The sequence below is a fragment of the Ochotona princeps genome, chromosome 27 (assembly GCF_030435755.1).
Source record: "Ochotona princeps isolate mOchPri1 chromosome 27, mOchPri1.hap1, whole genome shotgun sequence".
NCBI classification, from domain to species: domain Eukaryota; kingdom Metazoa; phylum Chordata; class Mammalia; order Lagomorpha; family Ochotonidae; genus Ochotona; species Ochotona princeps.
Window position 1 is genome coordinate 21,621,110 of NC_080858.1, and position 23,492 is coordinate 21,644,601.

General features: G+C 53.1%; 1 protein-coding gene across 1 annotated transcript in view; it reads left to right on the plus strand.

Annotated features, from left to right (window-relative positions):
• Nucleotides 1–591: 591 nt before the first annotated feature.
• Nucleotides 592–23,492, plus strand: part of CD9 (CD9 molecule) — a 32,805-nt gene continuing 9,904 nt past the window's right edge. The window contains exons 1-2 of the mRNA XM_004596360.4: nt 592–817; nt 22,014–22,122. Coding sequence (XP_004596417.2) covers nt 752–817; nt 22,014–22,122 — 175 coding nt within the window. The 5' untranslated portion in view covers nt 592–751. The remainder of the gene's footprint in view (nt 818–22,013; nt 22,123–23,492) is intronic.

The window sequence follows — 23,492 nt, forward strand, 5'->3', positions numbered from 1 at the left end:
GGGCCGATGAGCACAGGTGAGGAGCAGGTGTGCCAGGGCCCTGCGGGCCAGGAAGCCGCTCAGAGCTGGACGCTTGCAACTGGCCAGGCCGGAGGCGCCGGGAGCAGTTGAGGGAGACAAGGAGGGAGGGCATGGAGGAGCGGGACGCAGGCGCAGCCCCAACCCCTTCTCCTGACCGCGAGCCCTGGAGGGAAGGCTTCGAGCCCGGCCAGCGCGGGGCAAACGCGCTGAATAAACGACTTTCACGATCCTCCGGTGTGTTCCCACCTGGAGAGCGAGATTGGAGCCACCGGAGGGCCCTGGGTGCCCCTGGGTAATGGCTCCACCAGGAGAATCGGAAGGGCGAGGCTTCCCTGGCAACTCCTGAGTGACAGCGATGGGATCAAGACGGGCCAGGGAAGACCCAGGGCGGTAAAAAGGAGACGGGAGGTGGTGAGAAGCGGTGCAGGGGCGGCGCGGGCCGAGCGAGAGGGATCGGCCCGCGCCGCCCCGACCTGGGCAGGGCCGCTTGCGGGGCGTGGGCGTGGCAGGTGGGGCCAGGAGGCGGGCTGGGAGGGGGCGACCGCCCCGGCACATGCGCAGGGAGCCCGCAGTGCTCTGTAAGGAGTGGCACTTTTTAAAAGTGCAGCCCGAGGCCAGCACGCTACCACCGGCACCTCTCTGTCCAGCGCTGGGTCCCCGCCACTTCTAGCCGCGCGCGTCCGCAGGCCCACACCACATCGTCCGGGGAAAGTCAGCCCAGCTCGCCACCATGCCGGTCAAAGGAGGCACCAAGTGCATCAAGTATCTGCTCTTCGGATTCAACTTCATCTTCTGGGTGAGTGAGCGCCACACGGCCGCCGCGCGCGCTCCTTTTCAGGCCCACCTGTTCCCAAGGGGATCGGCGAGGAGGTGGGGTGCCTCGGCGGCCGGCAAGGACCGCACCGGGCAGGCTGGGCAGGGCGGGAGGACTCTAAGAGGCTGCCAGCTGGCACCTCTGTCGGGGCGCGGGACCAGCCCGTTTCTCTGCTTGGCGCGCACTGGAGCGGGTCTGGGTCCACTCCAAGGGGCGGGCGGCCAGGAGAAGCGGGGCACCCGTGCTTCGGGAACCCAAGGTCTGGCGGGCAGTGCAGTTGGTAGCTGGGCAGCTGCTCTTCACCACTGCGGGAGAGAGAGGTCCGGCTTCCCGGGAGACCCCAGACCTTGGTGAAAGCCGAGAAGAACTCTGTGCGCCCTCAAAGTGGAGGAGGGGGAACCCGAACTTGGAGCTGCGGTGAGAAACATAGTCGCCCTCACTCTCGGGCAGCGACCTGAAAGACGAGCTGGGCTTGATTTTGTTTTCCCCCGAGGGCGATAAGGATCTTAACTGGAGAGAACTCTACCGGAGTCGGGAGCAAAGTGGGAGCAGATGCCTATCGGCGCCAGCAGTGGGATGAGTCCGGAGTTTCGGCACTTCCTGCCGGGCTCAGGTGCCCTTAGGTTGCCTGCCTCGGCTCGCCCGATCCGCCAGCCTAGCCCAGCAGAAAGCCAGGTGGGGCAGCAGACAGTGAGAGAACGCTCACCTGCAGGCGCCACGAGGGCAGGGCACTCCAACACACCCACTTGGCCATTAGAGGCTATGGGAGAAGAGTGTGTCCAGACCCTTAGGGGATTCGGGGACTTTTGTAACCTACTCTGGTGACCTCATCCACGGCCTCTGAAGGAAAGTGTGTGCCCCCTCCCACATTCCCGCAGGCTGGACAGGGTCTGGGAAGGTGGTTGGCTGCCCTACCCTTAGAAGAGTTCACTAGAGGGTTGGAGACAGGGACCCCAAAATGCACTTGTTCCCCTAGAGCTGATGACTGAATCCCTGAGACCCTCGGGGATACATTTGATCAACTGGGAGCTAAAGATTCAGTCTGCCTTTATGAGGTCAGCACACCCGACAGAGGACAGCACATAGGAGTGCCCCTGCCCAACCCTAGGCGTGCCTGCCCAGGCACCCTCCTGCTGCTGTTTCCAGCAGCCAGCAACAGCTTCCTCCTCTCCCCCAAGCTAGTGTCTCAGAAAAGAATGCTTGGGGCAGGCGTGTCACCATGCCCCACCCCACCCTGGTCCTTTGAAGAGCTTTCTCTATCCTTTGCTAGTCTGTGGGTTCGCCCTCAGCTGTGTGTCACAGGGAGCCCCCACATGCTCATCTCCACCCACCCCGCATGGCACATGCGGGAATGCCATTGGGAGCAACCCAGTGGCATTCCCGCATGGCACATGCGGGAATGCCATTGGGAGCCACCCAGTGCTTGCCTGGTGTGTTGCCTACTGGCCCACAATCTGTCATGACTATCTCCAGTCTGCCACCCCAATCGAATTCACAGCCCCCCACCCCACCTTACCCCTTGCCAGGCTAGGTGCTGCTGCTGGTTAGCAGTGCCGTCTGGCCTGCAGTGGGGATGACTCACTCTGGAAATGTTTGGGTTGAGAGCTGGGAATGGCGTTGGAGCTCCCACAGCCCAGCCCTATTGTAGCAGCGAGGAAGCAGGGAGCTAGACACTAGAGAGTTTGCCCTGGATCCCAGAGGGACGGCACCTCTGTGATAACCCCTCGGTCTCTTGCTGTCCCTCTCTTCTCTGCCACATCCGTCTTGCTGGGGAGATGGGCAGAGCCACATGTTCCTGAGTTAATATTCGGATTGCTCGTCATGTGTTGGGGGTTCCCTGTGGAGATGACAGTGGTGTCAGCTTTGGGCTGTGTCCTCTCTGTTTTTCAAATACAGAGCAGAACATGTCATCTCCCCTTGACTGATGACCAGGCAACTTGGTCCCCAGCCAGGTTAAGTTACTCATCCAGGTTCATGTGACAGGAGCAGATCAGAAATAAATCACTTTACCACCCCCTGCCCTGACCACCACCCCCAGTGGGAATGCAACAGGTGGGGTAAAGCTGTGTATTCCCAAAAGAAAAAAATTCTTTCCAAATTTTCATTTGAAAACGCCAAATGCCTGCAGCAGCCAGGGTCGGGCTGGGCTGAAACCAGGAGCTGGGATCTCATTCCAGGTCTCTTCCTCCATGATACCACCGCTGCCTCCCCAGGGTTTGCCATGGTAGGATGCTGGCGACAACAGCCAGAGCCAGGAACCAACCCGCATACTCCAATGTGTGATGTAGGTGTCTCAACAGCCAAGCCAGGCGCCAACTCCAGGAATCTTCTAAAGAAAGCATGATCTAAGGAGAACTGCTTGGGCGGTGGTGATGTCACCTCTTTCCTTTCCCTTCTAAGACCACAGAGAGAGATACACTTGGCATTTGGAACCTGATAGAGATCTTGAAAAGCAGGAGTGGTGAGGCCAAGAGCATGCCCCACCCCCCGCCTCCCTGCATCTCCTGTGCCGAGGCTGCTGTACTTGGGCCATGTGAGGTCTCAGGCCGGGATAGAAGCCAACGTCACCTCGGTGGCAGTGGGCCAGGCTGCCTCTTCCTTGGCCCTGCTCTCGATCGCAAGGGTCACTCCGTGACAGCTGTGCAATCCGCTGCCCACTGCTCCGTGTCCCACGTGGGATGCCCACAGGCAGACCTACAATCAGGCCGTTTTTCCAACACCCCCAGAACCAAACCTCCTGACTCTGTCTTGGTGGTTTTCTGTATTTTCTTCCAACTTCCCTGCCCACTGCCCCTCCTCCCCTTAAAACAAACAAAACAAAAACAATGGCCTAGTAGGTAAAATCCTCACCTTACACACACTCGGATCCCATATGGGAGTTAGTTCTAATCCCAGGTGCTCCATTTCCCATCCAGCTCCCTGTTTGTGGCCTGGGAAAGCAGTTGAGGATGGCCCAAAGCCTTGGGACCCTGCACTCACATGGGAGACCCGGAAGAACCTCTGGGCTACTGGCTTCGGATTGGCTTAGCTCTGGCCATTGCAGCCACTTGGGGAGTGAATCAGCAGACAAAGATCTTCCTCTCTGTCTCTCTTCCTGTGTATATCTGCCTTTCCAATAAAAATAAATAAAATCTTTAAAAAAAAAACAGTCAAGAGGGGAAAACATCTTCCTAATGTCAGAGTGATAAGCAACCCTGGACTTGGTGCTGTGAAGGGCTAAGGGCTAACCCAGAGACATGCCGTTCCCATTTACTGTCTGGGTCCTAGAACTGCATGGCCATGGGTTTCTGCCTTTTTCTTGGAGTTCCTAGGACAAAAGAGGGGAAGACTTGGCCAGAATGAGTGAACCTAGTCCCTCCTCTCCCTCCGTCTCCCCCTTGCTCTCTGTAACTCCCCCCACCCCAGCCCTCCCTTGGGGATAGAAACAGCAGGTGTTTCTCATTCCCAGAGGAGAAATAGTGTCGCCTGGCCCTGACCTGGGGTGGCGAAAGTATGCAGAGAGGCCTGGTGAGTTGGAACTTGGCTTCCTTGTCTGTCAAACCAACAGGTTGGAGCAAATGGACTGGAAAGATCCCATCAAACTGGGCCTTGAAACCAGCCCCACCCCAACCCCTAGAGCAAGAGGACCTCACCACCCAGCCCCAGGCTGCTTCCACCAGGAGTCCGCTCCTCCCCTCCCCTCCCCTACCATGCCTCCCGTCTTTGCCACCTCTTCCTGCCCCTGTGTCAGCCTCCATCTCGCTTGTTTGTGTCGCTGCAATGCATTTGGTTGGGGTGGGTGGCCCTAAAGAGAAGCCCTAAGGTAGCAGGGTTCACAGGGACCGGTGACAGAGTATGGCTGAGCAGAGCAGCAGCAGCCAGAGCTCCTCCAGCTTTGTTGCGCCTGGCAGAAACTGGCTGGCTTGGAAGGGGGTTGGTGGGGGGAGGAGCAGGGGCTGCGCAAGTGTAGACCACAGAGGGAATTGGCTTGGCACCCCTGGTGCCCAGACCGCCCAGGCTGCTTGCTGGGGAAGCTGGTTCTGTTTGTACCGAGACTGGCAGGTTCCAGCAGAGGTGAGCTGAGGCCAGGTGTCTCCATTTGCAAGGGGGAAAAAAAGGGTTCAGCCTGCCCAGGCTCCAGCCCTGAAAGTCTAGTGTGTAGATCCGGCTGTAGCAAAAGCATTCTGACACACATGTGTGGTGCACACACTCACTCCCTCACTCTACTCTCTGCCACTTTCTTTTCAAGTGGCCCCAGGCCCCCATTCCAGACCCTACTCTTTTTGTGTCCAAAGGAAGCAGCTGCTGGGTGCAGCCCCAACTTTAGCACTATCCCAGGCTACCCCAACCTCTCCTTCCCCACTCCCGCTGGAGCCGTCAAGCCTCCTTCTATGGCTTTGGTCACATCCATCAGTGCTGTCACACCTCCCTTTGGGACGGGTGGTGGGTGGGAGCTGTTCCCTTTTGCACACAGAGCTTTGTGACGTGTGTGTGTGTGTGTGTGTGTGTGTGTGTGTGTTTCTGTTTGCTTTCCCGTTCCATTTTGTAAGGGGGTATAGCCTTAGGACTGGGCGCCCAGTGCGGCTTAATGATACCTTGAGTTTATAAGGGTGCTTTCTGTGCTAAGCAATACAGACCCTGATGTTCCTGTCTGGGCGCGACTGAGGGGCAGAGGAGGGACCTGAGGTCTCTGGCTGGCTGTGGCCTCTCTGCAAAGACCCCGTGGGTGGCTTCTCAGCAGCAGCTCATTATAGACAGACCTGAGTGTGTGAGGTTTGTACCCATGGGGTACCTCCTGCCCATTCTGTTGTGGTGTAGAATGCTACAGCATGAACCCCAGCCACCCATCTGTGCCGTAGCATGGGCTCACCACATTGGCTTTTTTTCAATTTGGAGGATTTTTTTTTTTTTTTTTTTTGGAAGTAGACCAACAGTTGTTCTCATTTCTTGGGGGGAGAGAAGAGTGCTGTCCCTGTCACTGTCCCAAGCGACATTGTCACTTGTCATCGAGCAACGGCATGCAGCTGGGGCAGACAGAGCCCTGTGTCCCCATGAGAGAAATTTTGTCAGAATTGCAGCCATCCAGTAACTTCCTTCTCCCCGCAACTCCCTCCAAAAATATCTGGCCTGGGATAGTTTTTAAGTACTGTGCACTGCTTTGGGAGATTGTAGCCTTTGGGGTGACTCCTCGGGAGACTTGGCAAGAAGCATCAGGAACCCCAAGTTCTCCCTGGTCCAGTGTGAACCAAGCTGGAGCGCTGCTTCCCCACCCCCTCCTCACTCTGACTCTCAGCTTAATCATTGCTCAAGGAGTGGCTTGTGGCTCTGCAACAGTTTAATATGTGTTCTGTACTTCTGGTCTACCCAGAGCCCAACTCACTCAGTGTCCAACTGAGCCCTGCCTTGTGAGTTAGGTGTACCTCCCCCCAACCCCCACCGCCTAGCTTGAGAAAAGCAGAATGCTCTTCTGTGCTCCTCCTCCCCACCCAGGGGAGACTGGGAGGCTCTGCCCGACTTACTCTCATCTCTGGGGAAGGAGAACTGTTAGGGGATCTGGGCCACAGCCAGCATAGTTCTAGAACAAGGGAGGATTTGTCGTCTACAGAGTGGCCCAGGTCCATCTGACTCCCAAGAGGGTCCATGGGAGACAGTAGATTTGGAGAAAGCTCAGCCACCTGGTTTTTATTAAGGATCCTTCTTGCTCAATCCTCTTGCCACACATGGCACACGAGAGCAGAAATTATGACTGTTGCTGTCTCTGTGAGCACAGTCACCCTCCAAGGCCTCCCCGGCACATGTTCAGGGTCCTGCGCTGGAGCAGACCAGTGGACTGCAATTGCTGCCAAAGGTTCTGCTTTTGCAAACCCGAGCTACTCAGTGCCTGGAGGCCACTCCTTGCTCATGCTCCTTTCTCATCCTCCCAGTGGGAGCTGAGAGTTGAGGTCCCAGGAGAGTCCCCGGCTAGAATGTTAGAAGTACTGTAGAAGAAATCGGGCAGCTCTGTTCAATTCAAAACAGACTGCTGGAGCATTTTGGTTTGAGTTTCCTGGACATGTGCGTTTGTAGAGTCTGAAGTTGCTAGAGTCTGCTAAATGATCAGATTGGTGGGTTAATGCTCCCAGTGGGACGGTCAGCAAGCTCACCCTGCCTGGGCTCCTCCTTGCTGCTCTGCAGGTCAGTAGAGGTTTGATGCTGGTGTCCAAGTCAACCCCCTAGGTGAATGGGGCAGCGTGCCACCTTACACGCACGCCTCATCCAACTTGGGAAGGGCTTGGGGTAGGAGCTGGCCTCCGCTGAGCAGCCCCACCCCAGGGAAGATCATACACCCCCAAGGACAGGAGATGCTTCCCATTAAGATGACTTCCTCTCCCTTGGGTGATACGGACACCTTGGGATAGAGGCTGTGGATTTAAATCTATTGTGATTCACAAACATCATACATTATTATTAATTTTTTTTTGTGGTTTCTTTGAAGGCAGGGAAATGGACAGAGAAAACTTCCGTTTGCTAGTTCCTTCCCCCAAACACCCACCACAGTGACCAGGATTGAGCCGGAGAGAAGGCAGGAGCCCAGATGCAATCCATGTCTCCAGTATGGGTGGCAAGGGCCCAGGTATTTGAGCCTTCACCTGCTGCCTTCTCAGACACAGCAGGAAGCTAGACTCGCAATCTAGTGACTGGGACTTGGATCAGCCACTCTGATACAGGATGTGGACTTCCTAAGCAAGCACCTTAACCACGGTACCAACACCTACTCCCCATCCATTTCAACACTACCAAACACTTTTCAACTTTCTTTCCACCAGCCTTGGAAAATCACTCCGTACTTTCCACCTCTCCAACCAGATTCTAGCCCTGACCCATGCTAAGATATGTAATGCTTTAGAGACCTGAAAACTCACTGACCATGGAAATAATGTTCTCTCCTGGTACTGGGGATGGGCATTCTGTGATGCGGCAGCTGCTTTCTTGTGTCCTGGGTGTCTCTGGGATCTGTGTTGTGTCACAAGAGCATGCCCAAAGTAAAGGGCCTGTGGTGGTGCCCTCTGCCCTTTGCTTGGCAGCTGGTGCTGCAGGGAAAGGGCAAAGGCTCCAGGCTCCACTATGCCTCCAGGGAGACAAGGACAATGACCACTTGATAGCCACAGTCCCCTCTGGGGCTAAGTTCCCAGTGGAGGGGGTGGCAGTAGCAGCGCCAGCTGAGAAGAAACAGTGCCCAAAGTGCTGCTCGTGTCCAGTCAGCTTTTTTCTGGCCACTGGAACAAGGGTGTGATGCAAGCGCTGGGGCCAGAAGCCAGTGGGAGGAAGCCCCAGTTGGTTTGGTGGCTCTGTCTGTTGGCCATGCCAGGCTCAGCGGGCACCTCCAGTCCTGGTATCCACTGCAGGTACCTGCCCTCCCTTGCAGGTGGACTCCCTTGGGTCTTTCCGTATATGAGGTAACACTTTTAAATGGGTCACTTATGGCAACGAGGGAGAAAGGACACAAGGAGAAAATCCCGGTTCCGGAATAGAAGAAACAGTGGAATAATAGACGAAAGCCCTGCTTGGGATGCCTGCGTCCCATCTCTGAGTGCTGGTTCAAGTCCCAGTTGCTCTGCTGCCAATCACATTTCCTGCTCATGGGCCCCGGAAGATGGCCCAGAAGGTGGCCCAAGTGTGTGGGCTCCTGCTAACCACATGGGATTCTGACATGGAGTTCCTGGAGCCTGCTGTTGCAGACATTTAAGGAGTGAACCAGTGGATGCAAAACTCTGTCCCTTCCCTCCCCTCATCACTCACTCACTCTACCCTTCACTTGAAAACAGTACAATAAGCAGTTCAACTAAATATGTGGAGTTGGCACTCAGTTCCAGGTCCAAGTTCTATTTCTGCTGAGTTTGCCATGTGATCCAAGACAAGCATTTTAACTTCTGTGCCCTGGTTTTGGTTTTCTCACCTGATGAAAAGAAAGAGTATAACCTACGTGTTGACCCTGCTGCAGAAATTAAGTCATTGAGGTGAAGTGCCTGAGTGGGCTACAAACTATAGATAGCACATAATTGAGTACTGGCCAGCTTGACAGGGCAGAGAACTATTGTGAAAGTGGCAGAGGGAGGGGCTGGTGAGATGGCTCAACAGGATAATCCTTCAGTTTGCAGCACCGGCATCCCATAGGAACACTGGTTTGTGTCCCAGCTGCTCCAGTTCCCATCCATCTCCCTACTTGTGGCCTGGAAAAGTAGCAGAGGATGGCTCAAAGCCATGGGACCCTGCACCCACTTCTGGGAAGACCCAAAAGAAGCTGCTGGCTCAGCTTCAGCCGTTGTGGCCATTTGGGAAGTGAGCCAGCAGATAGAAGATCTTTGTCTTTCCTTCTTTCTGTAAATCTGCCTTTCAAATCAAAATAATTAAATCTTTAAAAGAAGAAGAAAAAGACAAAAAAGAAGCAAGTGGCAGGGGGACATTAGGAGGGGATAGGTTGGATCCAGGAGTGTGGGAATCAGAGCCTCCCCAACCCCAAAGTGGACCTGGGAGCTCTCCTTTGCTGTCACTGTCCATGTGCCCCAGGGTCAAAGGCTGTAGAGGAAGGGACTTCACCCACCTCACAGTGCAGGCCCTGTTGTGAGTGGTTCCCCAAATGGAATGCCAGCTGGCTGTCCACGTGGCTAAAACACGTGAGCCAGGGTGGGTGCACACACAATTGCCAGGGCTCTCGACATGGTACATATGATGGCTAGCCAACGTGCGGCGTTCTGGAATTTACAAAAACATCCCCCCCCCCAGCAGTTCCCCCACATCAGATTTGGGTTACGATGAGATCCGCAGCAAGGAGATTTATTTCTGGAGCAGCTAGTAGATGCTAGGTACCTGGCAGGCTGGCAGTGAACACTTGAAATCAGAATTCTTGTTATTTAGAAAGAAGTTTGCTTTGGTTGGTACCTGCCTCCCGCACCTACCCTTCCCTACCCTACCCTTCCCTACCCTAACCTACCCTAACCTACCCTAACCTACCCTAACCTACCCTACTCTCACCCTCGCCAGGCAGCTGCAGCCCCTAAGCAGGAACACACTGGTATGAGCCCGAAGGCAGGTGCTGACTTGGTCCTTTCTCAACTCTTGAACTTGTTCAGACCAGGTAACTGCCTCATTTCCATAAAGGTTTGCTGAGAGCAAGCTTCCCTGACCCTTCATCCCCTGCCACACCCCAGGGAGTGCAGGAGGCAGAGTGGCTTGAGATCTGGGCCTAGAACGCAGTAAGTTGCTGGCCTCTCTGAGCCTGTTGCCGCATCCAGTTCTGGGCTGAGGATAAGCCCTCCCCCCAGAAGAGAAGGCAGAATGCACTGGTGCAGCCAATGTCCCGGCATTCCTCCTGCCAAAGCCGCTTACTGTTAACATTCCTAATGGGAATGTCCCCTGCAAGGGACCCGCTCCAGCCTGGAAACTTTAATAGCCCATGAGAGCCGAGCATAGCAGGATAATGGCGCCAACAGGCTGCAGCTGTCTTGGGGGTGCTCTAAGTTGAAGCCCCATAGTCCGCAAGCAGTACGGATAGGCCCTAGCAATCAAGGCAACAAAATGCTTTTTTGAAATTTTACTATTTTTGCAATCTTGATTGTTTTTGTTCCTCTTTGTGGTGAATTGTTTGAGTGGTAGGGTACAGATCTCATAATCTTCTTGGGGTTTAGGGTACTTCATGGCCACAGGCAAAAGTGTGTCTCCCTCACCTCCACACACACAAAAACAAAAACAAAAAAACCTAGCTTCTCCTGGCTGGGTGTGGATCCCCCACTCTCCTAACCTGCCACACAGGTGGTGTGAGAAGTTCTTAGTAGTAGTGCCAGAAGCTTCCTAGGACACAGGTTGGGGGTGTGAGGTACCTATCAAAACTATTCCGTTAGAGAGGCGGCAGCACCTCCCTAAGTGCCCTTAAGCTTCCCGCCCTTAGCTGCATAACAAAGGTAATGACAGCCAACTTAGGGCCTTGGAGTGGGAGAGTGAAATGATGGGATTTGCAATGCAAAGTTCTCAGAAGTGCGGCTGCTTCAGAGCCCGAGGATGGGAAGGTGCTTTGATGCTTTGATGCGTGGCTCTGGCCTACCCTTCTTTCAGCTACAGAGTTTGTCCTCCAGGTTCGCAGCCACCCGTGTCTTCTCCACGAAACTGCATTATCACTCGGGGTTACTCATGCTGAAATCTTGCTGCTAGCCCTCTGTCCTTTCTAGCACTAGCAGGGGACTTATCTTTCCATCTGTTTCCAAAACACTTCCAGCATCTTCCCAGCTTGCAGCAAGTGGCTGGGAGACATACCAGTTTCTCAGTTGGCTTGGAAATGCCCCGGAAGGATGCCTCCTCGCCTGGTGGAGTTGAACTTGGCATTGGATTCCTGTTAAAATTTGAAAGGAAAAAAAAAATTCTTTGCTTCCAAAAAAAGAAGGGTGGTCTAGCACCTCTCCTTCAATTTACTCCTTGTGCCTCCCACCAGAATAGAGTACTCTCACCTAGAAAATGCTAGAACATTCTAGAACCTCAGAACACCCAGGAACCTTTTTCCAGAGAGGGGAAGAGTAGAAGCCACCATTGCCTCTTGTGTGGACACCTTGTAAAAAAAATCAGAGGCTGAGTAACAGCAGGCCCTGTAACTGCGGGATGGGGAGTGGTCAGAGCCCTCTGGACCTCCCCCTTAGTCTGTGGCTAACACCCTCGGTCTAAATAGCAGCGGACAAGCAGTGGCAAGCTGAGGAACCCTCACCACCTGGCTTCAGTGTGAGCCACAACATTATGCCAAATTTAAGCGTGTCCAGGCTAGTCTCCTTCCCTGGGAGGTCCCACCCACCAAGGGGGCAGGGAGGGGACACAGTGTGGGAAAGAGGGTCCTCCCCATGCACCTGCTCCTGTTTGAGCCCCCACCTCCTTACACTGGCTGTGTCCTTTTGAGTGGGCTGCTTCACAGCTCTGAGCCTGATTCGCCTGGGAAATAAGAATGAGGAGAGGATTGGTAAACCGCCTCCTCGAGTTCAGAGAAGTAGTAGTATTGTGGCTGAGATGTCTTTGCCCTTCCTGCCGGAAATCAACAGTGCAGCCAGGTAACCTTCAACGTATCCAACAAAGTCCTTTCTGCTCAAAGCCTGGTATACTGGAAGGAATAAAATCCACTCACATGCAGTGGCAGTCCGGCCTAAGAAGGCAGGGGCATGTGCTGGTCAGGTGGTGGGAGGCACTCACCTGCCCCTTTCATCATTAGGGCTTTCCTGTTTCAATGATTAATTATTTATTTATCTGTGAGACAGTTCACTCCCCAAAGGCCCGCTTCAGCTGGAGCTGGAGCAGAGAGCTACCACCTGCTGCCTCTCAGAGTGCCCATTGGCAGGAAGTTGTAGTCTGAGTGGGGCCAAGACCAAGGCACTCCAATAGGAGAATGCAGAAATTCCAAGAGGTGGGCTCCCTCACTGTACCCAGTGCCAGCCCCTCATTGGGTGGGACCTCATGTTGGAGAGAGGGAAAGAGGCTTACAGGACCCCGCATGGTGAGTGTGCATTTGAGCGCCAAATGCAGGTTCCAGCTTGAACCCCACTGACTTCCAGGACCTCTGGGTTTAACATGGACCTGTGCAGCTTCTACTTCTGGTTCTCTCTTGCCTCCTTCTTCTTCTGTGGCACCCCATGGCCTTACAGAGGTGTGGGGAGTGGGGTCAGAACCAGTGCCCCCTCCCCCAGATTTCAGTGTAAAGTGGCTGGAAGCCCTTACTCTGGGCGCTTAGAGCTACCAGAAAGCTGACACCTCCTGCCCCTACGCTGCTTCTCAGCTTGGGGTCACAGAAAGCTATTCAGGTTCTGTAGAACCTACCCAGACTTAAGATTGCATCAGAGTCTTGCTTGGGGAGATCCGTTCAAATCCAGCACACAGCCCCTCCCTCCCTGTCCAAAGTTAACTCCAGGTTTGCAAGTGTGCTGTTCCCAGGTGCTGTTGCAACACACTTGGAAACCAGGAGCTATGCCTGGCCAGGTAAGTGCCCCGGGGGGCGGGGGGACTTCCGCCTTGGCTGGGGCCTTTCAACTCACACAGGAAGACTACAGCTAGCCTGTGCCCTCCCCTTGTCAGTTCTTTAGCTAAGCAGGGCCTGTCACAGGTGGTTGTTTGTCTTTTTTCCCCCTTGCTGATTAGCATGGGTTTGATTTTGTTGTTGTTGTTGGGGGAGGAGAAGGGAGACCTCTGATCTTGCCCAAGGTGCCTGCTTTGGAAATTGGAGGAGAAGAACACTGGGAGAGGATGGGAGGAGGCCCCTGATGAGGGTGCCGGGTGGGGAGGTGTCAGGGAGAGGGATCCTGTTTGTTCTTGCTGGCAATTGCCAGGTCCAGCCTCCTGACTCCCAGGCTTGGCATTCCGTGGTGAATGGAGAGATTGCCGCTCCACGGTTGCCGTGGAGACGAGTGAGGCCAGAGCCCGCAGGTCTGGATGGCCTGACTTGTTTTTGAAGGATGTGTGGACCTTGCCGGCCTTATCTCTGCTCTGGCGACTTTCTCAAAAGTGAGGCGGAGGCCTGGGGGCCTGGAAACAGCTGATGGAGGGGGAAACCTTGCCGGAAGTCCTGGGGGGAAGGAGGGCAGACATGACCAGCCCATTAGAAAATGTAACTGAAGACCAGGGCTGATAGGCATCTCACAGAAGGAGGGAATTAAAGTGAGGAAGATTGCCTCTCCATGGTAATCGCTCCTTTCCACGGAGGCATCTGCCCAGGTCGGCCGCAGTTCCGGGCTGAGCCAGCCGCCACCTCCCTCAGCACTGCTTGCCCGCCCATTTCTCTGTGGCCAGTCCCGGCTGGCTTCAGCAGAGGCCCCAGGAGCCGCTGGTGTGTGAAAGCAGAGTAAATTTAACCATCACTGAACAGACTCGCACAGAAACCGACAGACAACACCCCAGTGTCCCAAGCTACCCAGCCCCCTCCCAGCCGGCCTCTGGGATCAAGAATGCCTCCCAGTGTGAACTCAGTGTTACCCGTGTCCACTGCGTGGTATCCTCACTTTCTATGTGGATCATGGGCAAGCGGGACAAGATACACAGACCCCATCCACGCACCTTTACACACCTACAATCCTGGGGTGCAGCCACTCCAAATAGAAGTCAGTTTGGAGAAAGTGCGGACGAGCAACATTAAAAAAAAAAAAAATAGGTAGGGTTGGGATGGGATGGTACGATGGCGTAGCAGGTAAAGCCATCACCCTCCAACCGTCCTATAATGATGCCAGTTCGAGTCCTGGCTACTCCACTCCCATCCAGCTCCCTGTTAATGTGCCCCAGAAACTAACAAAGATGGCCCAAGTGTTGACCCCATGTGGGAATTGGCCTGGCACAGCTCCAACCATTCTGACCACTTGGGGAGTGAACCAGCAGGTAGACGATCCCTTAACAAATAAAATCTTAAAAATAATGGACAGACACGAGGTCCTGTTATGGAAGAGGGCACTAGAGAGCACGAGCTGACCTCCCAGTTGTCTGCCAAAGAAACATTTCTCTTGCAAGTGGGCTTTGTCCTGTAGACAAGCATGGTTCTTCGCCAGCTGAGAGCTGGATGGGGTGTCAGCCCCTCCAACACACACTCACTGTGAAGTTTTAAATGCAGTTGAGTTTCTTATGCGCAGTTAATTCCCGCAACCAAAAATACCAGACTCTACGAGGTACTTTAGGAGGTTTTTATTCCAGCAGGGTAGGAATGGAATGAGGGTGGGGGAGCAAAGAGGAAAAGGGAGAGGGGCACACCTGAGGGCTCCATTATGCCATTCCGGTGAGCCCCAAGGTGTAGGGGACTGGTTGGGAGGGGCCTAGAGGCAGGCCCCAAGGGATTGGTGCCTGAGATTGTCACAGGTGATTGCCTGAGGAGGATTGATAAGTGGGCCTGGTTGGGGAAAGGGCTGGAGAAATTGGTGGGTGGGGTTTCCAGGTAAAATGCCAGGAGGTTACATCTGATTGGACGACTGGAATTGCGTGACTTTCATGAGCTGTGAGAAGGAAGTGGCTCCAGTCCAGGGTGGCAGGGTCTCAGTGTCCGGAACCATATTCGAACCACTCCTGACACACACAGCTTGACATTTCCTCTTCATCCAGGCAGCTCCTCTCTTTGGCCCCTGCTCATCTCTGCACATCCACTCCAAGAGTTGTTGCAGACACACTGGCCTGTTGTGCGTGCTCCCCACCTGTGCACTGCTTGGAGCCAGTTCTATGAACTTGGTGCAGGATCTTGGGGTCCTGAGTGCTGTTGTGCTTTGGTTTCTTTTCTTTTTTTTTTTTTTTCTTTTTAACCAAAAAATACATTTTTTTTCAGCCTTCAAAAAGAAAATTGCTCTTTTTCCAAAATATTCATAATTGACTTACAAAAATGGACATACACTATATCCAAAACATTTCCCTTTAACAGGAAACTTGGCTTTCCAGCATCTAAACATTAAAAAGTTTTGGTGGTTTAAAAAAAAGAAAAAGTTGTGTTGTAGCACAGGAGCTAGTGGAAATTCCAAGGAAGTTCGCTCACACTTAAGGCCTTTCTTCTCCCGGCACCAGCATTGTGATATCATTTCCATTTAGCAAAAAAAATGATCTAATTTAGTGATCCTTCTTCCTTCTGGTATGATTTCTTCCAACGCCATATTGGCAGTCATCAAAGCCGAGTGTTGTGCCAACAATTTCTTGATCCATCTTCATCACAATGTGCATCCTCGAGCCTGCACATTTCTCCACCTTCTCCAGCGACGGCTGCTGCAGCGGTTGTCATGTCAGCCACCACGCTTTCCTTGAGCTCCAGGTGTGCCTCTCGGTGTTAGCTTTCTGGCAGGATCTGCTGGGTGACTTGCGGACACTTCTGTGGTCCTCACGCCTTCAGTTTTGCTTTGAGGGGGCTATCAGCATGCAAGAGACAACCGTGCCGTGTGGACCGACGTCCTAAAGCTGATGTCAGCCCCAGGTTGCCTAGGTTTCACCCAAAAATGGGGATGTCTAAATGACCTTTGAGGGGCACATGTGCTGGCCAGAGCTACAGGTAGAAAACAGCAAGGCATGGACTTGTCATGAACTTTTATAAGATTTTATAGGGCCAGCGCCGTGGCTCCAGGCTAAATCCTCCACCTTGCAATGCCAGTATCCCATAGGGATGCCAGCTCATGTCCTGGCTGTTCCACTTCTGATCCAGCTCCCTGCTTATGGCATGAGAAAGCATCAAAAATGGCCCAAAACCTTGGGACCCTGCACCCATGTGGGAGACCCAGAAGAAGCTCCTGACTTCAGATCAGCTCTGCTGTGGCTATTGCAGACATTTGGGGAGTGAACCAATGGATGGAAGATATCGCTGCTTCTCTCTGTAAATCTATTAAAAAAATAATTTTTAAGCATTTGCTCTGAAATTTCATTGTGACATTTATGGCTTATAAAAAAGAACTGGTTTTTGTGTGGTTTTTTTAAGATGCATTTATCTATTTGAGAATCTGAATTAGAGATCTTATCTGCCAAGACTGAGGTAGGCCAGAGCCAGGAACTTCATCAGGATCTCCGACATAATTGATAGGAACTGATGTACTTGGTCTATCTCTGCTGCTTTTTACAGGTTCATTGGCAGGGGGCTAGATTGAAAGTAGAGCAAACAGGCATCTGTGTAGTATACCAGCATTGTAGGCTGCAGTTTTGCCTACCATGCTACAGTGCCAGCCACAAAAGAAAAATCTTTGTCATCTGCCAAGTACTCTCCATCCAGCTGTCTTGCTTTGTGGGTTTGGTTTTCTGTTTCTTTTTGTTTTTGTTTCTGGGCAGGTCACTGGACTGAGTCCTTCCTGGCTCTTGTGGTGAGGCATCAGAGGATACATGAAGACAAAAAGCTGAGTTAAGAAGGGAGGCTTGAGCAAAGGGAGAGGAGATATGGATGTTCCAGAAAGTCTGTCTTTTTCATTTTTATGTATATGGGAGGCAGAGAAGCAGAGATCTTGCCCATGCTGCTTCACTGCCCAAATGTCCACAGCAGCCAGGAGCTTGGTCCAGGTCTCCCGCGTAAGATCCCACAGAGACCGAGAGAGCCGGGCTGTCACCTGCTGCCTGCTCCAGCGTGTGCTGGCAGGAGGCAGGAGCGGAGCCAGGACTGAAATCCTGCAGGCATCCCAAACAGCATCTTAATCCCCGTGCCAAACACCTGTCCAGTGGGAGACTTTCACTGACATAATCCTTCATTGATTGTTTGCTAGTGGCTATTTGTCCAAGATGTGGTTAGGGTGGGGGAGATGCAAACATGTCTAAGAAGGATCTTGGGGTCACATGAGACCTCAGATGGGCACCCTGTCAGAGGGAGGGTCTGTGACAGGACAGTGACATTACATTTCCAGGACTGTGGGTGGGCAGGGAGGCAGGAGGGCGGGGAGACTGTGGACCTCTTGGTGGGGATACATGAGTCTAGGGGGCTGTTCCTGGAGAATGGGGTCTACCGGAGGCTGAGGTGTTGAGGAAAAGAAAGGAGGGCTCAAGGATGTCATAACATGGGAGGACTAAGTAAGCAAAGGCCATGGTTTGGGGGCCACGACGGCCAGCTATCTGTGGCCTTCCAGAGAAGTGGCTGCTACCCTGACCACGGTGACCAACCATCTGCAGCTTTCCAGAGACGTGGCCACTGCCCTGCGTGGGGCAGGAGCGGTCTGGCAGGAGGAGGTGAGGACTCTGGGTGGGGATTTGCTATGAACGCAGGGCTTCAAGCAAAGAAGAGCAGGGCAAGGAGGCTGCTGGGTTTTTACAATCAGGAAACCTGCCTCTGTGTTGTCCACAGGTGACAGGAACAGCAAAGAGGTTCATGCACGGGACAGGTGTCTTCATGATGTGGGCGCTTGGGGTAGAATTATTTCACAGCCACAAAAACGTTCTACTGGAGAGACGCGTTCTCTGTGACTTCTCACCACTTGTCACTTTGCATTATCTGACTTAACGTGGCATTGTTATAGCCCAGAAAGCAGCATTGGTTGCCTCTTTCCCTTTTACAAAAGCCCAGATGAACCCAAGTTTCCCCTCCTTCCCACTTATGTACCGTGTCTGTGCCAGGCATGCCCAGGCCAGTTGTCAGACCTTAAGCCGTTGTGCTCCGTGCCACTTGCTGTCTCTCCTCCCCTCCTTGCCTTGGTCCATGATCTTGGCTTTTGACAAGTGCCCATCAAGGATCCTGTAGCCAGTTGCATGTTTTTTTCCTGGCCCATTGTCTCAGAATTTTAAAAAAATATATATCCAGTAGAGCAAAGAAGAGGGGAAAAAAAATCCTCCCCCTTCCTCCCCCCGCTCCTGCACGTCAAATGGATGGCATCGGTTTTGGCCAGATGGCAAAGAAGTATTTCCCAACAAATGTAGAATGTTTCCATTTGGCTTTTGTTTCCAACAAAAGCGGCAGCGAGGCAGATTGGACAAGCCCTCGGGCCAGGGGTGGAGGCACTGGAATCTTCTGTGCCCACCAGTTGCTGTCCTCTCTAGGGGCCCGTGAGCTGGGGGGTATGGGTCTCTGGGTACTTGCTTTGCATCCAGGCTCTTGCCCTACCACAGAATTAAGAATTCTTTTTTTTTTTTTAAGATTTACTTATTTTTATTTGAAAGATAGAGAGGAGAGACAGAGAAAGAGGTCTTCCATCTACAGTTTCACTCCCCAAATGGCCACAAGGGCTGGGGCTGAGCTGATCTGAAGCCATGAGCCAGCAGCCTCTTTCAAATCTCCTATTTGGGTACAGGGCCCCACGGACTGAGGCTGTCCTCCACTGCTTTCCCAGGCTGCAGGCAGGGATCTGGATGAGAAGTGATGCAACTGGTACCCACATGGGATACCAGTGCTTGGGGATGGAGGATTAGTCTGTATGCTACCATGCTAGCTCCCAGAGCTAAGAAATCTAAGCAGAGACATGGTAACATGCACAGGATTGAGTAACATAGACCAGCTAGGTACGCTGTTGTCGTGTTGTTTAAGGAACGACAGACAGGGAAAGCCTGCAGGGACCCTGTTAAATGCAACCATTGTGGGTCCGACTGCATTCTCGATCCACGCCTGGTGGGTTGAATCATGAACACAGCGGCCAATTGTATTCTGCTTTATAGAGTCCCTTGAGAATTGAGTTGCTGCCTTTTTCAAAGTTTTATTCTTTTGTTTTTTTAATGAGGAACAGAGACATAGAGTCCTCTGCCCTGTCTACCAGTTGACTCACCCAAAACCAGAGCAACAGCCTGGGCCGGGCCAGGCCAAAGCTGGGATCCAGAAACTCTATCCAGGTCTCCCTCTTGGGTGACAGCCAACTACTTGAGGCATCACATATCTCCTAACAGGATGTGCATGAACAGGAAGCCAGAAACCGAGCTCAGGTGCTGTGGTAGGGGAGGTGGTTCTTGATAGGCACCAGCCCAGAGCAGATGGCAGCCCAAGGAGCATGGCCACGCACTCTCTCCAGGACCGAGGCAAGAGGAAGCGGGTTCCCAGCTAACTCCAACCCCAGAACTGCCTGTGCACCTGCATGCCTTAGGGTTCCCAGCCTGATTTTGCAGGGGAGCATTCTCCAACAGGAAGCCAGCAGACTTAGCCTCCCAACTCCCACGCCTCCAGAGTTGGGGTGGAGGGTGGGAAAGTATCACTTCCCACTTTTAATTTTGCGGTGCACCCAGGAAAGAACCGGCAGCAAGGTCATGACCTATTGTTGAGTCCAGACCCCATCACTGTCACCCATGCAGTGGTGCTAAGCTACGCCCACAGATTCCAGCCTGAGCTGCTCCTCCCAGCTGTGCCCCACACATCAGGAGCACTCTGAGAGTGATGCTCCTGGAACTGCGAGAACCCAGGGTCTGAACAAGAGCACCTGAATTGAGCACTGAGCCCAAAGCTCTCAGGAGTTTCTTTTTGTTTATTTGTTTTGTTTTGAGAGAGAGAGATTGCACACTTTCCTCACTGGTTTACTCCCCAGTGTAATTTCCACAACAACTGAATCTGGGCCAAGCCAAAACCTAGAACCAGGAACCCGGTCAGATCTTCCATGCGGGCAGCAGGGATCCAACTAATGAAACCATCAGCAGCTGCCTCATGGCGTCAGCAGGAGCAAGAAGCTGGAATCAGGACATGTGCTAGAATTCAAACCCAAACACCAATATAGGATGCAAGTATTTTTTTTTTTAGATTTGTTTATTTTTATTTTGAAAAGAAGCGTTAGAAGAAAGAGAGATATCTTCCTTCTACTGGTTTACTCCCCAAATGGCTGCAATGACCAGGACTGGGCCAGGCTGAAGCCAGGGGTTTAAAACACCATCCGTGTCCCTCACATGGGTACAGGTCCTAAGCCCCTGGTCCATCTGTGCTGCTTCCCCAGGCACATTAACAGGGAGCTGGATGAGAAGTGAAGCTGCCACAACCTGAACCGGTGTTTCTAAAGGAATGCCGGCATTACAGGCAGTGGCCTTACACACTACAGCACAATGTCAGTCCCTTATGTAGACATCTTAACTTGCTCAGCCAATACCTGCCCTTTAGGTACATTTTAACTCTAAAATTCCTACCCCTCCAAGCATCCTGGGCATCTTCTGCAGGCTCCAATTGCCAGGCACTTGGCCTTGTGTAGATCACTGCTTTCTCTAACATGGGAACCTAGAGGTTTGAGAAGATGCTGAGTGACTGTCCCCAAGGCTACAGGTGCCAAGCCATTGGCCTTTGTGCTGATAAAGTTATGTTGCTCTCCCAAGAGTACCAGCTCCTCTATAGCTTGTCTGATGCACTCACCTTCAGTGGTTAGCCATACTTGAAGAGATGAGGCAGGGCACCATTCTGTCATTCCTGATGCATAAAATGACAGCAGAACTCAGAAGCAAGCTCGCAGACCGCACTGTGGGAACTCTTCTGTGTTGGGAGCCTTTCAGCTTATACCACTGGGGTGCAGGCAAGGCTGTGACCACCACAGGCTGTAGTCTGGGGCAGTCCCACCCATCATCACAGTCTCCACTTTCCACGGGGCACATCCCACTCATGGCCATCAGGAATGAGCGAGGAGCAAAGACAGGCCTGTCTACACCACGGTTTATTGGCAGCTCCTTGGACAGTGAACCAAGGTCCCTGGGGAACTGGGCTTTGCCTAAGTTCCCTCTGGTATGGATGGGGGCAGGAGGGGAGCAGAGAGAGGAGCAGCAAAACCTGGGAACCAGGTGCTAGCCTGGAGCCCATAGTGCTCATGTGTACAGCCAGCCATTACCCCAGCTGTCTGTGAGTCACTCGCCCAGCAAGCTCTGGTATGGGTGACAGTGATGATGGAGCTGGCACTGGGGTGGGGCTTTGCACGAGGTCTCCCCCTCCTCTCCTCGGCGTATCCAACAACACAAAGATTTGCCTTGGGAGAGAGGGATGAGACCCATGTGGAGCAGCAAGGGAAGGCCATGGTTTCTCCTTTGCTAAGCAGTGTGGTCTCCAGAAAGATTACAGCTGCCCTGGCCCACCGGGCACTCGCCCTGGTGGTTCAGACACTGGCATCCCATGTGGGAGTGCCCAGCCTTGACACCTCGCTCTCTGCTCTTGACTCCAACTTCCTGTGGAGGCACGTGGGAGGCAGTGAGGACGGCTCCAAGTGATTGGGCTCCTACCACTCATGGGCACGCCCAGGATGAATCTGGACTGCAGCCCCAGCTGGGGTTGGGGAGGAGGAGGGAGCCATGGTGGGTATTTGAGGGACAGTGAGAGCACAGCCAGCATGCTAGACATGTTCCTTGCCGCCACACCCTCCTCCCTGAGTGCTCACTCCTGCGTTTGCTAAAATTCACTGCGTGACTTGTGATGATTGTTTTGTTTGCTTTTCTGTATCAGCTGTATACAGAGATTCATCTGCGTAGATGTACATCCTTAAACATAGAGCAAGAATCTTAGGCTGTCTGCTGTCACTGTGTGTGTCCTCGTGGCCCTTGCTTCTTTGTGAGATGCACTTAATGCTGCAGGCATTACTTGTTTTTCACTGCTGTGTAGTGTTGTAACTCATCAGGTGGTCCCTCTCTTGCTGTATTGTTCATAAGAACTGGTTGCTGCCAGGCTCATTGGTCACACACACATACCCTCCATCGCTGACACCTGTTCCTGCCAGGCACATATCAGCAGCAGAGACTGCGACATCTCCAGGTCCTTCCCACGAGCCTCAAGTGTCACCCTTCTGCATGGGATGCACCGTGTGGCACTGGCGGTCGGAACTAACCCTGCACCCCTTGTGTCCTACAGCTTGCCGGGATTGCCGTTCTCGCCATCGGCCTGTGGCTCCGATTTGATTCCCAGACCAAGAGTATCTTTGAGCAAGAAACGAATAATAATCACTCCAGCTTCTACACAGGTGAGGTTGGAACTGGGACGCTCGGTGCTCTGTGGGCTCTGGAGTCACAGTGCCCCCCTCCTCTGGCTCTGGGTGGACTCTGCTCTGGCCGGTCACATGTCTTTTGGGCTGGGTAGGTTTCTGTTTAGCTGTGCCGCAGGCATTTGCATTTAACTGCTGTGGTTTCTCTCAGCTCTGGCTGCATCTGGCATTCTGATGGGAAGCTGACTCCACCCCACGTGGCTGCCACCCTGACCTCTCTCTGCCTCCTGATTACATGCGTCTGTTTGGACACCCATCATTTCCTTCCTTCACAAACCTTCGTCCTGGGAATGTGCAATGCCAGCAGGGGGATAGAGGTGTCTGAAGGAATTCTAAACCCCAAGGGAGACCTGTGTCTTGGAAAGCCTGGTCAGGAGCAATTGAAGGCCAGCATTGTAGCACAGCACATTAAGCCACCTCCTGCAACCCTGGCATCCCATATCGCAGCACCAGTTCCAAACCTGGCTACTCCATTTCCCATCCTTAAGGCTTCTGGGAAAGCAGCAGAAGATAGCCCAAGTCCTTGGCCCCCTTGGCCCACCATGTGGAAGACCATGGTAGAATTCAAGGCTTTGACCTGGCTCAGATTTGGCCTTTGCAGCCAATGTGGGGGGTGAACTAGCAGATGCAAAATCTCTTAACTGTGCCTTTCAAATAAGTAAAATTACTTTTAAAATGAAGGGGAGGGTCCGGCATGGTGGCCTAGCAGCTAAGGTCCTCGCCTTGAACACACCGGGATCCCATATGGGCGCCGATTCTAATCCTGGCGACACTGTGCAACTCCCAAGGTGCTGCTCCTGCCTTTTTCTTTTTTTTCATGATAGTATTCATTTAATGTAATTTCAGACACAGTAAGAATCAAGGACAATGAACATATTTAACAAGCATAATACTGTTGTTTCACCTCAGTGGATATAAAACTTGATCCACACTACCACTGATGTCTACCATAACTGTATACCAAATTTAAGACAGTTAAAACCACCATCTGAATGTCAAGTCTCCTCTGTATAAAGGATTTGCCATTTGCAGTCCACTGCATGTGCCTGAGCCACAAGCCCCAGCAACTGAGCAGCCTACCTCAGGCGCCTGGGTCCTGCCACTCCCTGCCTTGTTTCAGGCCCCTTACTCGCTACTCCCTGGGAGCTGGAGCAGCTTCCCATCCAGCTCCCTGCTTGTGGCCTAGGAGGGCAATCGAAGACAGCCCAAGGCCTTGGGACCCTGCACCCACGTGGGAGACCCAGAAGAGCTCCTGGCTCCTGGCTTCGGATCGGCGCAGTACCAGCCGTTGCGGTCATTTGGGGAGTGAGTCATCAGACAGAGGCTCTTTCTCTCTGTCTCTCCTCCTC